Source organism: Odontesthes bonariensis, chromosome 12 (genome assembly GCF_027942865.1).
Source record: "Odontesthes bonariensis isolate fOdoBon6 chromosome 12, fOdoBon6.hap1, whole genome shotgun sequence".
NCBI classification, from domain to species: Eukaryota; Metazoa; Chordata; class Actinopteri; order Atheriniformes; family Atherinopsidae; genus Odontesthes; species Odontesthes bonariensis.
In genome coordinates, this window is record NC_134517.1 from 26,487,762 (window position 1) to 26,503,999 (window position 16,238).

Genomic DNA, 16,238 nt, shown 5'->3' on the forward strand with positions numbered 1-16,238 from the left:
CAGATTGCACCGAAATAATGTCCAGATAAAGTCAATGCAGGAGGACTATTCCACATATGCTTGACAGAAAGCAGAGAATACACCCTACAAAGATCTAAAATGTCTTTATAGAAGTCATCCAATATCAAATGTGATACAGACTGGAATTAAGTGCACTGGGAATATGAGTTTAACCATGTCACTTGTTTTTCAAACTTTAACTTCATTGGATCTGATTTCATAAACTGGATGAATGTGTACTTGTTGAATAGGACTTTTTTTTTTTTTTAATTAACAACTTCTAAATGTGAATTACAAAATATGCACTATGCCAATACATTTTGATCTGCAATCTGTAATAAAAATCTGTAATTTGACCTGAGGTCAGTTACAACTGTGTGTACATACAAAAGCAAACTCAAAACTTCCTTGTTCCCCGTTTGATCTCTCTCTCTCTCTCTGTAGTATATCTATGGAAAATTAATGTGCGTCCACGTTTGTATCAATGTATCATACTTGTTTTTCTCATATTTCGTCTTTGTTGAGAACAATAAATGTATGTGTTTTTAAACGTGCCTTACAGACAAACTGTCATAAAAAAAAAATCTTAATATACTTGGAGAATGATCTCCCTGTTCTTAGGTCGAGGAGATATCAGTCAGGTGGTTAGACTTAGGGACACACGCAAAAAAAATTTCAGGCTCCTCTTGCAGGGAATTTTGGGAAGCCCTGCATTTGAACCAGCAGACAAAACATACAGGCACACACACACACGCGCGCGCACCCAAGCGTCATTGCCTTGTCAGCTAACCCCCTCTAGTGCACAGATTCGCGCAGTCCCCCAGTGTAGCCCCAGCTTCAGCTGCTGTTCCGCTGCAGCCCGATCATTTCTCCATTCTCCGTCTCCATCGCGCTGCTGCGGCGGACCGAGGTGGCAGTCCGCGGCACATTGCCGTGCCAAACGCACGCTTTCTAAAGTCTGTCACGACTCTGGGCGCCACGGACACTCACTTGACTGCGTTTTGTTGCATATTTAAAACAATGCTATAAGGACGGCTGAAGTCCGTGTAAAATCTGCAAAGTTGTGAAGGAGCCAAGTGTCTCTCGCCTCGTCCGGAAATTTGATTCCACTTTAAAAATTTTCGCGACTTTATCCAAAAGCTCCCCATTCTGCGCCGGAGCTGCCGCTGGTACCAGGTGAAGCATGAGCCGCTGTGTGTTGAGCCGTCGCCCGGCCACTCGCTCCACACGGGATCAACTGTAAAGACCAGGACCAGTAAGGTCTGTGCTTCTGGAGGACCCACACGCGTTTGTCTCTGAGCACGCTTCCTGACAGAGCATTAAGCCTCTGGTTAATGTTGCAGCAGACATGAGTTTTGGAAACAGATTATTCCTCGCTTCACTCTTTCTTGGAATTTCCCTCACTCGCCTCAGCCACTGCAATCAAGGTAAGATCCGCGCAAAGAGCATTACGATCCACTCAAGTCTGACTGTAACTGTTTGATCTAAATTGAAAGAAAACCTCAATTTAAAATGTTTTCAGCGTTGACACCGTTTGGGATATTTAGTACATCACTACTCAGAAGGAAATTAACCTGACTGGAAAGAGTTCAGCTTAATATCCGTTACAGCAAGCCATCACTAAGTGTCCCGCAACACTAACCTCACACAGTCCTCTGAAAAAAAAAGAAGTTAGATAAACAAAGATATGAATCAACATTTTTATTGTTTTTAGCACCACTATATAAGTCAATAGATTGTGTTAAAGGATTTAAAAAATACAGAAGCAGTGAAAACTTTGACAAAATGCAGGCTACATATTCTTATACGAACTGCATTCTCATGACACTTCTTAATTTTGATAATCTTCAATTTGCACCTAATGACAAAATGCAGAATAAGGCATAGCCGTGATTTGTCTATGTGGGGTTCAACTGAACGTCTTAGCTCAGTTTTTATTTTAAGAGACAGTTTTATAGAAAAATAAACTTCAGGATTTCAGTTTCTGAAATGACATCCCTGGGGCTTTCTCAAGTAAAAATTGCACATTATTCAAACGGATACAGACACAGCATGGACAGCCGAAAGACTGAACCATTAGGTAGGTGACAGAGCGAGACTATGCATCTGTCAGTGTGTCAGAGCAGACTTGATTGTCTGTTTTTTTCTTATAGATGTTGCAGTAGATTTTAGACACATACAGAGAAAAGGTTATGAGCTGCTGATTAATTTATACACTGAGAGTGAGTGTATGTGAAGCTGCATGTGAATTTGGTGACCGTATGAGAGGTAGAGTGTCAAACTGGAAGCGATTTGTACACTACTGAACAAGCCGCATATGCTCCTTTCCTTCTTTCGCTTTTGCTTCAACTTGCTGTGCGCCCATCTTTTTATACGATCCGGTGAGTGTGCATGTGTGTGGTCTCTCACTTGTGTATGCGTGTGTTCTCCGTGGCTCCTTGTGCACCCACTCATACACACACAGCTGCAGCATCAGTCAGGTTTAAAATAGTGCTATGGATTGTGCAAGGAGCACAGTGGGATTTGCCCCCCAGGTTATATTTTATTGTTCTTTCTGTTCAATAAGAGTGATGCTACTCCTGTTTTCCCAGACAGCTGCGACATAACAGCCTCACAGAGTGTTTTTCTCCGGCACAGATTGAATGATTGAGTTGATGTCTGCTTTCAACTGTACTTTCGTCTTTCATATTGACTGGTCTGGGACCTCAACTGCCACAATTGCAGTCCCTGTCCACCACAGAGTGTTAAAGCTCAGACTGGAAACACTTAAACTCAGATCACAAAGACCAGGATCTCCTTCCATCACATACACAAGATCGAAATGTAATAATCAGAGAAATATTTATGTAACGCCAAATAAACCCTTGTGCCTGGTTCTAAAATCCAGTCACCACAAAACCATGAAGAAGAAAACTAAATGCGTGGTTTCCTGCTCAGTTACATTAGAGACTGTGTTCACTCTGTTGGCTGGGGACAGAACCAAAGCCCATTACACGGCAGGGCAGATCAGTGCTTCTGATCAGTGCTTATCAACAAAGACAAACAGAGCTCCAGAGATTGGGGATTTCACAGACAAAATGGTCCCAATGTTGGCTGTTAGGAGAACAATGAAAACAGTCACATTTTGCTTTTTCCCCCCGTGTGCCTCTGTACGCCACAACCCTCAAAATCAGGACAGGAATAAAACTTTAAAGAATGGATGAGTCAAATATGAGTGGCACGTGAATTAGTTTTTCACTGGACGAGTGCATTATTGCATTTCAGTTAGTCTGAAGCCAGTCAGCAAAAATATCTCAGAAACCTGCAGGTTTTGCTGCTTATCGTTTATGTTTATGCTTGCTATACTCCAGATACATATTGATCTAGCTGTGAAAACAACCTGCAAATAATTTTCCAACTCTCTGCATTGATTTGTGTGGATGGCTGATCAAAGCTTTTGTTCCTGCAAAAAAACAGATCGCTGTCATCCAATGAAGGAGATATTCACCGGTAATGTGGTGCCGAGGAAAATCAATCAACCAGCAAATCAAGAGCAACCACAAAATGTTAACTGTGCACCTTTGACTTTGTGTGTGTGTTGTTCCCACAGATTCCATGTAAATTTACAGAAAACTCTAAGCAGCACTCTGCAGTACTATTATTATTCCGGGTCATACTGTAAACTGCGTTGTTCTGAGCATCTTGGAAAAGTACGAGAAAAGTGTGGCATCTACAAATTCATTGACAGGGGCTGCATATCGTCTTGCAAAAGTTAACCTTTGAAGCTTGCATTTCTGTTTATATCACCTCGGGCTGGCATGGTGGTGCAGTGGTATCACTGTGAGACCAGCAGTTAGACCCTCCTGGTTGAATGGGGGCTTGCATGTTCTACCTGTGCCTGGGTTATTTCCAGATTCTCCAGCTTCATCCAACATTCCAAAAACGGGCATTTTAGGTTAATTGCTGACTCCATATTGGCTGTAGGCGTAAGTATGAACTTTCACAGTTGTTGTCTTTCTGTGTTGCTCTAACTACGTTCCACATCCTAAAAGGTTGAGCTAAAAATATCAGTGGATGTTTTTTTTTTTTTTTTTTTTTAAATATATATATTTTTTTATTTATTTTTATTTTTAATTTTTTTAAGTGGATGTTATTTAAAGTTGGTGTGCCTTGCTTCTACTGGCTGGTTGAATTGTGTGTGTTTAAAATTAGAGAATGTTTTCAAAATTTTCTCCTGAAGGTAAAAATTATCCCTGTTTTAGTTTAATAGTTCTACCCGTGAGGAGTATTTGTGATACCTGTGATATTTCTGATATTTGTGACCCTGAATAGGTGGCTGCTATGTAAACAGTATTTTCCGATGACTTGAACCCAAATACTGTCATATTTGGAGTAAGCAGTAATTGAATTTCCCTAAGCAATCCTAATCCAAGTTTTATTATGTAGACATAGATACACCTTAATTGCACCATTACATCCTGCTGGAGTTTTCACTGCATCTTACAGCACACACTGCTGCTTTACAACGCTTGCCCTTGGCTCCAGCAAAGACAGTGAGTAATAGAATGGATGCAGTTAAAAAGAAAACCACACTTTTGGGGTTGAGGAAGAAACTCGAGTAATGCCCTGTGTTTTGAGGAATATGGCTGTAATCAAGGCTTTTGATTAGTGAAATTGGATGGGAACATTTTAGTGGTGTAAGGGGACATAATATCAGCATGAGTCATAAGTTGGATCATCTAAATCAGCTGTAACATCTACATAATGTAAATATGAATGGATTACCCCTTATGAAACTCATATAAACACCTTCATTGGAAAATTTCCTCTCATTTACCCTTGTCCACAAAGTGAATCCGGTATGAAGGGGGTGTTTGAAATAATCTGCAAGTGTTCCATTTAGGTGCCTTTGTGAATCGTAGCTGTGCTGCCACTTACAAATTGAAAATGATGCTTTTTCTTCCTAAATATTACATATATGATGATTAAAGCTTTTATCTCAAAGAATATGCTGCATTCAAACTCTATGGTGGTTTGCAACACCCTGTGCAGTGCTGTTTTTGTTTTTGTTTACTGATGGAAATCACCGCAGTCACATTATGTTAGTCAAACTGGAATGAAGTGATTTTTATTTAAAGCACTTTTCCTTGACATGGATTGAAAATGTCATGAGGACACAAAAAATGTAAAGGACAATTCAAGTGGACAAGAACACTGCAGTTGGAGGTTTTAAACACATTTACACTAAAATAAACATGATGTGATCACCTGTCACAGGGAGAATGGTCGCTCACCCTCATGTTCGTTGATGTATATTTGTCAGCACGGATCACAGTAAGACTGAGCAATTTTATCGATACTGCGATATATATCGATGTTTCGTTTCCCGATAAAGTATCGATTTTTCAGCCGCGATTTTTTAATTCATTTTTTTTCTTTTTAAGCAAACTTTATTGAAAAGTCAGACGTTACAATTAGTGAAAACACAGAACATTAAGGTAATACAATACAATGCCAGGGGGTCATATTATACAAAACAGTGATAAATGAGTTCATAAAAATGTTGTACAAAGTGCATATCTCTCACGTTTGTGACATGTTCGTTTGTTTCTGTTTTTTGGCTGTGTTGTCCTTCCGGTTCAAAGGTTGGACCACCAGTCCAATTAGCAACGATTCATGTCAAATCACACTGTCCCTTTTTTTCCCCCCAGGAAATGATGTAAGTGTATTAAATCGTATTGAATCGTACCGTACCGTACCGTACCGTACCGTATCGTACCGTATCGTACCGTATCGTACCGTATTGTATCATATCGAATCGTTGGCTGAATATCGTGTATCGAATCGTATCGAATCGTATCGAATCGTATCGAATCGTATCGAATCGTATCGAATCGTATCGAATCGTATCGAATCGTATCGAATCCTATCGAACCGTATCGTATCGTTTCGAATCCTATCGAATCGTACCGTACCGTATAGTTTTGAATCGTATCGAATCGCACCGTATCGTATCGCTTGGAATCGTATCGCTTGGAATCGAATCGTATCGAACTGTATCGAATCGTATCGAACTGTATCGAATCGTATCGTTGGCTGAATATCGTGTATCGTATCGTGAGATTAGTGTATCGCTACAGCCCTTGATCACTGTCAGTATTTGGCCAGGAAACTAACAGATTAATTAATTCAAAAGAGACAACATGTACAGCCACTTCATGTGTTGCTTTGATTGCTGCTGCCACAAAGAATTGTGGGGTGGTAATCGCCTTACAACATTCCTGGTTGACATGTGGACAAGACAACAACAGCCTTATAATTTGACTAATAGCCATGAATTTCCTTCACAAATGGTCTGTTTGAATGCACATATAGAGATAATCAGATCTAATCAACCACATTCAAATATGTGCTTTGTTGACAGTTATCATGTCATTGAATACTTGATCTTGGATCGTAGAGTGTGGAGAGTGTGTTGAAAATCCTGTCATGCCTGTCAGGTTGCCTCTGTTATGGATAGTTTTCCATTTTCCAGCATATCATCTCCTCATCTGTTGAGAGCCCAGTGTTTACACTGCTAAATGACAACGTGCAATCCTCACCGAAACACTCGCCAAAATCAATTTTCATGAGTGTCTGTTCATCAAATGCTGTTGTTTGTTTTGTTTTTTTAACAAGAATAGCTGTTTTCTTTTTACCAGAATGAGTATGTAGGAAGCTTGCGAATGAAAAAAGGTTTGGCTATTGTTCGGAAATTAGTCTTGTATTGCCCTTTAAACTACAATACACACACATCTCAGCCTACATACATACCTGATATAAAACCAAAGTGCCCTTGAAGAGGCCTCCTTTTACTTTAAAGAGGCAGTAGTGTACACACCTGTCAACAACCAGCATCACTGTTTTCTGAATACTCTTGGTGGCCCACTTCAAATTTACATGAAGTAATTCTTGAAGAGACCACATTCAGGTCTGTTGTTAGGATTGTAAAGCTATTTTGGGGTGTTTGTACGGCCTGCGAGGGCTGTGGGCCAGACAAGAAATGTCATCATTCTACCGGAGCTCCATATATTTATGAGTTGGCCAGCTCATGTTCTATTTATATCTAACCAGTGGAAGTCCCTGAGGACCTTCAGCTCCAGGCAGGGTCTGTGGGTGCCTCGCTGAGAGATATCTCTATGGAGAGATGGAGACAGTTAGAAAGAGAGGATGGATGGACGGATATTTACATGCAGGCAGTTTTAGGGTGCACACAGCAGACTTACCCAAATATACACACTGTCAAGAACAGGTGCACACTGACAACAATAAATGCTTGTCTGCTCAACTTTTTAATTATATAAAGTTGTTATACCTAATTGTTTTTTAACAAATAGATAGAGAATAGAAGCACATTTGCATTGTAGAGCTGGGTCACTGTACTGGTTAAAACAGTTCCACCTCCAGTGGTTGTGCGTGTAAGTGCATGTGTTTCACATGTTTTATGTTATTTTTTTCTGTTATTTTACCCAAAGACGAACTTTTATCTAAACTCTTACCAAGTTTTTTCGTCCTTTATTTCATGGCAACTGAATGAAAAAAGTAAAAAGTAACACACCAGACATCTCATATATAAAAACGGTTGTCCAATGGGGAGGACGAGCCTCCTGAAGAAGTGTTGCTGCTGCTTTGTGAAGCCTCCAGCTCCTCCACTTCCAAATTCAGACTTTCTCTCCCTCCTTGTAGGTCATAACAGCCTGCCTAACCTCTGTCTGCCCATATGTATTGGATTGATAAGAAGTGAAAATAGCTTTACTGAAAAGATAGTATGAAAAATCATTTGAGGAGGCTCATTTTGTTGAGGGATATTTCTAATCCCCTGCTATGTTAATGTCACAACTGTGACTGCTGTGACAGTGTTAACACATATGATGTGTTTCATATCTAAGCATCCTATGTCTGTGTCAAAACGATCATTCAAGTGAACACCTCTTTAAAACTTTAAATCAAGACAAGCTCAAAAGTGTTGTGTCGTGGTTCAGGTGGTAAAACAGTGGATGTAGACCCATCTGAGCATCATGTACATCAGTAAGTCTTTATGTATGGTGTAGTGAGCACAGCTATCAGTAATTAGGCCATTCACAAAGAACTACACAGCTTACCCTACCTCATAGTAGCCTAATATTGTCCATTAACACCATTTGCAGTGCCAGCCATTCCTCCAGCCTGGCACTAATACAGACATGGCACAGACCTGGCACCAGTGGGCCAAAGAAGACATACAGAGATGCTGGAACCAATCCAAAACCAGCCAACAGAGGAAATATTAAACTTGTAGTGTAGAGTGGATGAGGTTGGAGGCTGGAAGGATCAGCGTGAAGTCTTTCCTCGCTGTGCTGGACAGGACAGTCAATCAATACAATAATCTTCTGCAATTTCATATAGATCAATGTCCATTTTCCCCACCTAATCTCACACTGCTAAAACGCGGTATGAACCATTAATGTTCTCAGTTGCTGTTCAGAAAAAGGTTCAGTTTCTGGTTAAATTTTTGCTATAAAATCACCATCACGTTTACTTCGCTCATGGTTGGAGCGTATAAAGATTAATGGATTTATATGGATTTTGACAGATTAAAACATTTTTGTTATGTTAACTTGAGTGCTTTTGGAAAACACATTTATATCACCCTGAAAATCTCAATTACAATACAGGTTTTAGATTCCTGTAGTCAATACGTTTTAGAAAACATTCTCTGACACACCAGGGGGTTCTTACTCCATTCGCCAGCTCATTGCTTTACTTCTCCTTGCATATGTCAAATGCTTCGATCACATCGGGCCGACTTACAGCCCAGACCAGTGTGGATGGTTAACATTCAGTTTAATAGCTACTGCATTAAGTCAAACCAAATCATGAAATTACAGTTTTGTGTAAATTCTTTGGCAGATGATTATTCTCTAAACTCTTCAGCCCTTTGTCATCAACAGTCTTTATTGCTACCTCTGCCTTTTGTTCTTTTTTAAAACATTTGTATGTAAATTGAGTGTTTTTTTCATTTTACAAACGCAGATAGATAGATAGATAGATAGATAGATAGATAGATAGATAGATAGATAGATACTTTATTGATCCTGAAGGAAATTCAAGCATCCAGTAGCAAGACATAATAAAGCAATACAAATGTTTATACAATTATAAACAATTTAAAAACAATCTAAAAATTTTAAAAACAATTTAAAAAAAACAGTTTAAAAATATAAAGTGACCAGTGAAATAAGACCAAAGTGAAATATAAAGTGTACAGTGAAATACAGAAGTGCCATCACTTAGAACTGTTGTATAGCCTGATGGCCTGAGGAAAAAAATAGTTTTTGAGTCTGTCGGTGGAGCAGGATTGAGAACAACACAACTCATTGTGATCTGTCTGTGTTTACATATGTCTCATTTTCATCTGGAGTAATGCATCACATTCCAACTGAGATCAGGTGACTGACCTGGTCAATCTATTTCACCACGAAATATGCACCGGTTGTCTTGTGCTGCTGTTTTGGATGGCAGAAATATTTCCCATTGACATTAAACAGAGGTTTAACTCCTGTTTAACTTAACTGGCACAACCTGCTTTCCAAGTTTATTTTTGCATTGTTCAACCCTGTAATCTTTGCTGTTGCTTAGGTTTTCTTACCTTGGATGCCATTATGCACCTTTTAGCCTGGTCTAAAACAGGTCTAGCATTACAGTGTGTCTCTGGAGTGTGTCCAACTCAAGTTGTCAGATAGAGGGAAACTGAAGAGAATTCAGTAGTGTGTGACAGATATGACAGATCTACAAACAGACACGCTTGTAAAAAGTGCTGGGAGTAAATGCTTGAACAACCTCTGTCAGTGATTACTGCCTCGTAAGAGAAGAGGCTGAAAAATTACCCTTTTTTCTTCCAGAGTACAGATAGAAACACATCACTTTTCTTTTGCCTTGACACTGTAATTCGCAAATTATAATAATCACAGTATCACAGCACTGAAACTGCCTCCTTTGATGCACATTGTGTTGTAACAACCAGTGATCGCACAGTTATGATATTAATGGAGATTTATTCGGGAAATGCGTCACTGATAAAGATTTTTGTTGGTGTAATGAGCTCCCCGAGTATCACTAAGAGAACCATAAATGGACATTGATGACTGACTGACACATAAAATCCAGTTATCATCTAAGCAGAAAATGCACTTTGCTTGGCCAGATATCATTGTCAGTATTGATTATGTGTGATTCATGATGTTGGATTTAAGATTATCTGCTGATGTTCAGTTTCAAGTAAGAAAAAAGACAAGTTTTAAACAAGCCTCGGGTGTAGTGTTGCTCTTCGTCTGCTGGCATTAATTCTGGTCCGTAAACATGTGATTTTCCCATGCCTCCTTTATGATGCAGTGCATCCACACATCATAAAGACATACTGTACCTATATTGTCACACATTCTGTGTACTTGGCTCATTTGACAAGGTGACGGGATGGGCCCCATATAATATTTATGAATTGCAAGAAAGGCAATGGCATCTCTGTCTACTGTCTATTCCCTAATGTTGTCATAAGATAAGGCAAAAGCATTTTTCCAACTTGGTTTACTGGGGATTATCTCTGGAAATTATATCTGTTTTTCACTGTAAATCACTTGTCTCAGGGTGAAACCCTTTCCTCTTGAATTATTAAATCTGATGTCCTTGAGTGCGAGAGAAAATATAGTCAAGGCTGGCAATATTTTCCACAGTGAAAGTACGTTTTTGTTAACACTACTCAAAAGTTCCTTACAAACCTGTAATTGCCCTTTCAACAAAAATAGAAGGGCCTTGACAGACATTTGACATAATGAAATTAATATTTCCACCACACATGAAGGTTTTGAAGACAGGTTTCAGTCATATGCAGCACACGTGCCTATGCTTGCTTTGGCTGATAGGAGGGAATGGACTTTTGACAGCAATCTGACTTCAATCTGTCTGTCCCTAAATTGTGTCGCGAGTGACAAAAATGCTACTTTCACCAAACACGCTGCCACACTCATAAATATTCATCCAAGAAACTCATTTTTGCGAATATAAAAATATCCAGGTGAACATGTTTGTGGCTGATACTTCAATTTCAGTGTGAAATTCACACTTTTTTTTCCCATTTCAGTTGTGTTGCTGGATACAACGTCCGTGCTTGGAGAGCTGGGATGGAAGACGTATCCTATCAACGGGGTAAGAAAGGCACCTCTGATTGTGTTCAGTCTTACTACACTGTGTTTTTTCTTCAAAATGCATGGCCACTGCAGTATCAATGAGATCAATTATACTAGGTCAGAGGCAGTAGCTATGGTCTGTTTTATATCCATATCCTCCTTTTCACTCAGATTCCTCCTTCCACATGGGAAATACTGTAATATGGAAACTGATAATGAGGCATGGTCTCTGAGGAAGCTTCCCATTTGTTGTTCAGTCTCCCCCAAAGAATTCCTGTCACATTTGTCTCTCTTTGGAGCCACGTTTTCCACTGACTCTTTAAATGCTAGCCCAAACCTAGAAAACCATTTTCATCCTATTGTATTGTGTGGTGTGGACATTTATTATACCCTGATCAGATGATAAGAACATCATCTTATTTGTCCATGATTATATCCACATCATCTGCCAATACCCTGACCTTCCCATATCTTCGTCTTTAAGAGACCATATGGGAATATACAGTATTCTTAGTGCAATACAAAGTTCAGGCTGTCATGAGAGCTCCTGTTTCCCAGCACATACAGGGGGGACAAATGCCTGCATGCAGTGTGCTGTTTTCTCAGTCATGTTTACCCAAAAGGGATATTCCCGTTTTGTTTTAGAAGTAAATATCTCTGGTTCCATAGAAAAACTGTATGGGTGGAAATCTGCATCATTAAACATGAATTTGCTGACAGCAATCTGTGACATGCTCAGATCAAAACCTTGCTGCATCATGCATGCGCGATCTCTCTGTTGTCAGAATACCCGAAAGACCGATGGAAAATGTCTCCGCAGTTACCGTTCAAGGTAGAATTACTTCCTTGTTCACATCTCATCCTTTCTCATACCCATTATGGATGGTGCAACCCAATTCACAATGGGGCCTTGTTACAGAAAAGAGGCAGAAGAGATGCTGCTCTATTCGTTCCCCTTCTCTGAAACTGCTCAATCCTTGTTTGACCTTGTTGAACTTTACAACTTTACTTTTTTTTTATCCGTTTTTTATCTGTTTATGGAAAGCAATTTATAATTTATCCTTAATAGCGAGTTTACTGAAAATTGTTATACCCCAAACCTTGGGAAAAGTTAATTCTTTTTTATTGATAGTATTTTCTGATGAATGAAATGATAAAACGAGATGTTTAAAATCACTGGTTTGAAATCACTTCAAATACTCTTGTTTCTGGGTTCTGACTTTCAATGATCCTCTGCTGGAGGATTCCTAATTCTTCGAACCCCCAAACTTCTCTGTCTCTCCATCTCTCCCCACATGGCCCTCTGTGGCCCATATAAGGGTTATGGATGTGATTACATCATGTAGGTCGTGGTGACAGCCGCCGATAGCTTTAAGGAAAAGCAGAGAGGGAGGCTACTGCCTCCGTGATTAAGCTGTCAGTCCTCTCCCCTCCTCTCTCACCCTCTATCCTCTGACTTACCATTAATATTTAAGCCATCGAGGTGAGAGGGCCTGAGGGAAGGTGTGAAGATCTGGGGAGGTAAAATAGTTTAAATCCCCTTTCACCACCTGGGAGCCAGCAGGAGCAAGTCAATCTCTACCATATTAGACACAGCCCAGTATCAGGCTGATACAGCAGCACATCATGTAGCTACATATCAGAAACATGTAGTTGTCCTAGTTCTGGACATAAACTGCTGTCAGTCAGCCCGGCTCAATGTTCATCTTAAAATAATTTCATATGCGATAACTTCTCCAAAATGATGAACTGACGATGAGTTTGCTAGACATATATCTCGTCACATGATATGAAACTGATGGTGAAGTGGAGGAGAATATGTTTGGAGGAAGTTTATAAGAAACAGCAGGAAGGTGAGTGGTTGTGTGGAAGAGGACGCTGGTGTTCTGTCAGAATTCCACCACTGTTATAACATAAATATAAAATTATTTGTCAAATTGATACAATAAAAAAACATGATGATTAGTTGTTGATCGTTCCATGTGCATTTGCCCCATAACAATAAAAGGATATCAAAAAATGTATGATTGCCAGACAAGTTCTGGGGTTACACAGTAAGCCTGTTTTTCTGATTTCTAAGTGGATCTATGAACATTTATTCATGATGGGCTCCTGAGATCATGATAGCTGTCCACTGAATACAAATTACACCAGGGGTGGCACAAGGGTTTAAAGTGTCCTAATTGACTATATGAGCTATGTGACACTGCAGCCACAGATGATGATTTTGTTGGCGAGTGGATCTGGAAGCAGACAATTACCACCTATTCTCACTGTTTTTGGATCAACAGCATGCACTGGTCCCTTTCACCTCTCACAGTATCATTGCTTCACATTTCTTGCTCCATACCTTCATTTAAGGATTTAGAAGGTTTTCTGTTATATACTTCTCAAAAAAGAAAAGAAAAAGGATGATGTGTTTTTGTTTTTTTATCTGAAGACTCTTAGCAGTGACAGAAGGTGGGATATACTTCCCCTGAAAAGTCCCAGTTTGAAACACAATGTACTTCTTGTGCTTCAAACATATATATCACATACATCTGTATATAAAGGTTAACAACATTTACTCTCACTGCAAGAACTCTTTCTCACTTTGCAAATTTGCAATTAAGATGAACACATAGTGACACATATGCCTGTCACAGGCTCATTATCCTTAACATCATTGTCACAAATCAGCCTTTAAACACCTTTAAATTTGACATCATCCATCAGGTTTTGGGTAATCAACATGAGACTGCCCATCAACTGGACATTCTTAAAAACACGGTTCCTCAACGCTACACCTGCACAAAGTTTGAAGTTGATTGGGGTCGTGTAGGCAATGGACAGACAGAAAGACAGACAGATGGACAGAGGTCCCATCTTTGATTAGTTAGATTAAATACGTCTTTGCCTTGCTTCTTTATGGTGCTGGTCATGGAAGAGGTTTTGGGTGAGCTTTGTAATTTCATTAGCAATTCTGGACTTTAAATTCCTCACTATGGGTGCACTTGTGTGTGATTATCACAGTTGTCTAGGAATACTTCTAATTAAAGTGAAGATTGCAAAGGAAAGACGGAGACACTTCAGTTCATTCAGTTAAATAATCGTGTCCACATCTTGAGCATCTTCAGCACACTGCAAAGCTGTAAGCAGATGTTTACTCACTGTAAACATGATCATAAGTGTTGGTCAGGCCTAGCTTTCAGTGGCAAGGTGCCCTTTGATTATTCTTTACCTGCTATGCTCAGATAATAAGTAGACCTGTTTAAACTAGCCGTAAGGGGAAACTATCCAAGGAGGGTTGTTGCTGTTTGTTAATGACCTGAATGTGAGAATTTAACTAAGTTGGAAAACACATTCACAGTCAAAGGTTGAAAAGAAATCTCACTCAAGGACTTTAGATTTTGTATTTTTTTCACGAGAACTTGATGAATGCGTGTTTGAGAATACAGAAAAGAGTGTCTATTTTCATAATGTAAAATATGTTGAGAAAAGTGCCAAAGATATGTGTTGCTATACTAATAGCATTCCTCTCCATGTTCGTAAATGCTGAATAGTGATCAAGAACCGGGTGTCAGATAGGTGAATGAAAGAGAGACAGAGAAGGGAAAGAGGGTTGATTTGGCGTCTGCATGCAGCCACAATAAGCTCCACTTAGAATGGGCAGACATCGTGCTGAAATATGCATGAGCCCTTTCCCAGTGGTGGGTGGTGGTGTGGGAAGGGGAGTGAAGCAGCCAGTAGAGCAGCTTATTTATTAAATTACATGAAACAGCTTTAAGGGATTAAGAATGCCTGATGTTGCCTTTTGTTTTCACTCATTGACATTATAATACAAGCTGAGAAAAGGCAGGTTAGAACACAAGAAATGATAGTTGTCCATCATAAAGGGATGGAGTAATCCTATTTTTATCTTTTGTCAGAGATCCCAAGCTGGCTATAAGTCACATCTTCTGGGGGCGTATAAATGGTGTTACGTAAGGGAGGAGCACGTTGTTGCTGGTTTACTGCAGCCGGAGCAGTGCTCAGTCAAAAATTAGCCTTTGCAAAACTCAATAAATCCCAAAGATTTAGCTCAGAGCAAGACATTTGTCTCACTGTTTGTGTCCGTGTGTGTTTGTGTGCGTGTTTGTGTGCGTGTTTGTAGATGCATGAATTTGCATTTGCTCATGTTGTGAGGACATCTGTTTATACAGTCACATTGTATACAAAAACCAAGTTGTGCCCTTGCAAACCATTACTTAAAGTACATTTGCAAGCCACGACTGAAGCAACCCCTGGCAAAAATAATAATGGAATCAAAAGCTCTTGAAAGATTTTCAATCAAGTAGAAAATATTTTATTTAACAGCTGAACATTCAGGCTTTTAAAGAATGTCTCAAAAAGTTGAATAAAATTCTTGTAATTGATAGCATGTAATTCCAACAATAAAGTCTTGCAGACCTCAGTGAGATGTTGCACCTGGCTGATTGGCAGGAAACATGGCCCTAACATGAGAGCTGTCAGTTGAAATGATGCAAAGGGATGATAAAATTCTTCCCAGAAGGTAATTCAGCACAGAGTGTAGCAAAATATGTTGGTTGTTCTCAACATGTTCCCAACGTTTTGAAGCAAGTACAACCAAAATGGGGACATTGTAAAAATCAAACATACATGTCTACCAAAGAAGACGTCAAATTGTCAGGACGGAAAACTCAAAGCAGAAAATGCATGACAAAATAAATTAAAAAAAACATGTGAAGAAATAGGAGTCAATGTTGTGACGGAAAGGAAGGAAACTATCTAAAAGAAATGGGAAATTCCATCCAGTAAAGCCAAACATAAACCATTACTGACACCCACAGAAGAGAAAAAAAGATTACAGTGAAATACAGAGACGTAGTCATGGACTGCATATGATTAGATCTAAGAATCACCAATCTGCATTGAATAAGGAGGTGATGCTGGAATTTTTGTCTGATGCAAGTCCAATGAAACACACGTAGATAACTGCCTGAAGAAAACAATCAAATTCCTTGTCATTGGTGATATGGAGTTGATGTCAGGTAAAGGACCAGGGAATATGAAATATGG

The 16,238-nt window shown here is 39.4% G+C and overlaps 1 protein-coding gene across 1 annotated transcript in view; it reads left to right on the forward strand.

Moving 5' to 3' along the window:
- Positions 1 to 859: 859 nt before the first annotated feature.
- Positions 860 to 16,238, forward strand: part of epha6 (eph receptor A6) — a 166,080-nt gene continuing 150,701 nt past the window's right edge. Inside the window, exons 1-2 of the mRNA XM_075479896.1 lie at positions 860 to 1,427; positions 11,135 to 11,199. Coding sequence (XP_075336011.1) covers positions 1,349 to 1,427; positions 11,135 to 11,199 — 144 coding nt within the window. The 5' untranslated portion in view covers positions 860 to 1,348. The remainder of the gene's footprint in view (positions 1,428 to 11,134; positions 11,200 to 16,238) is intronic.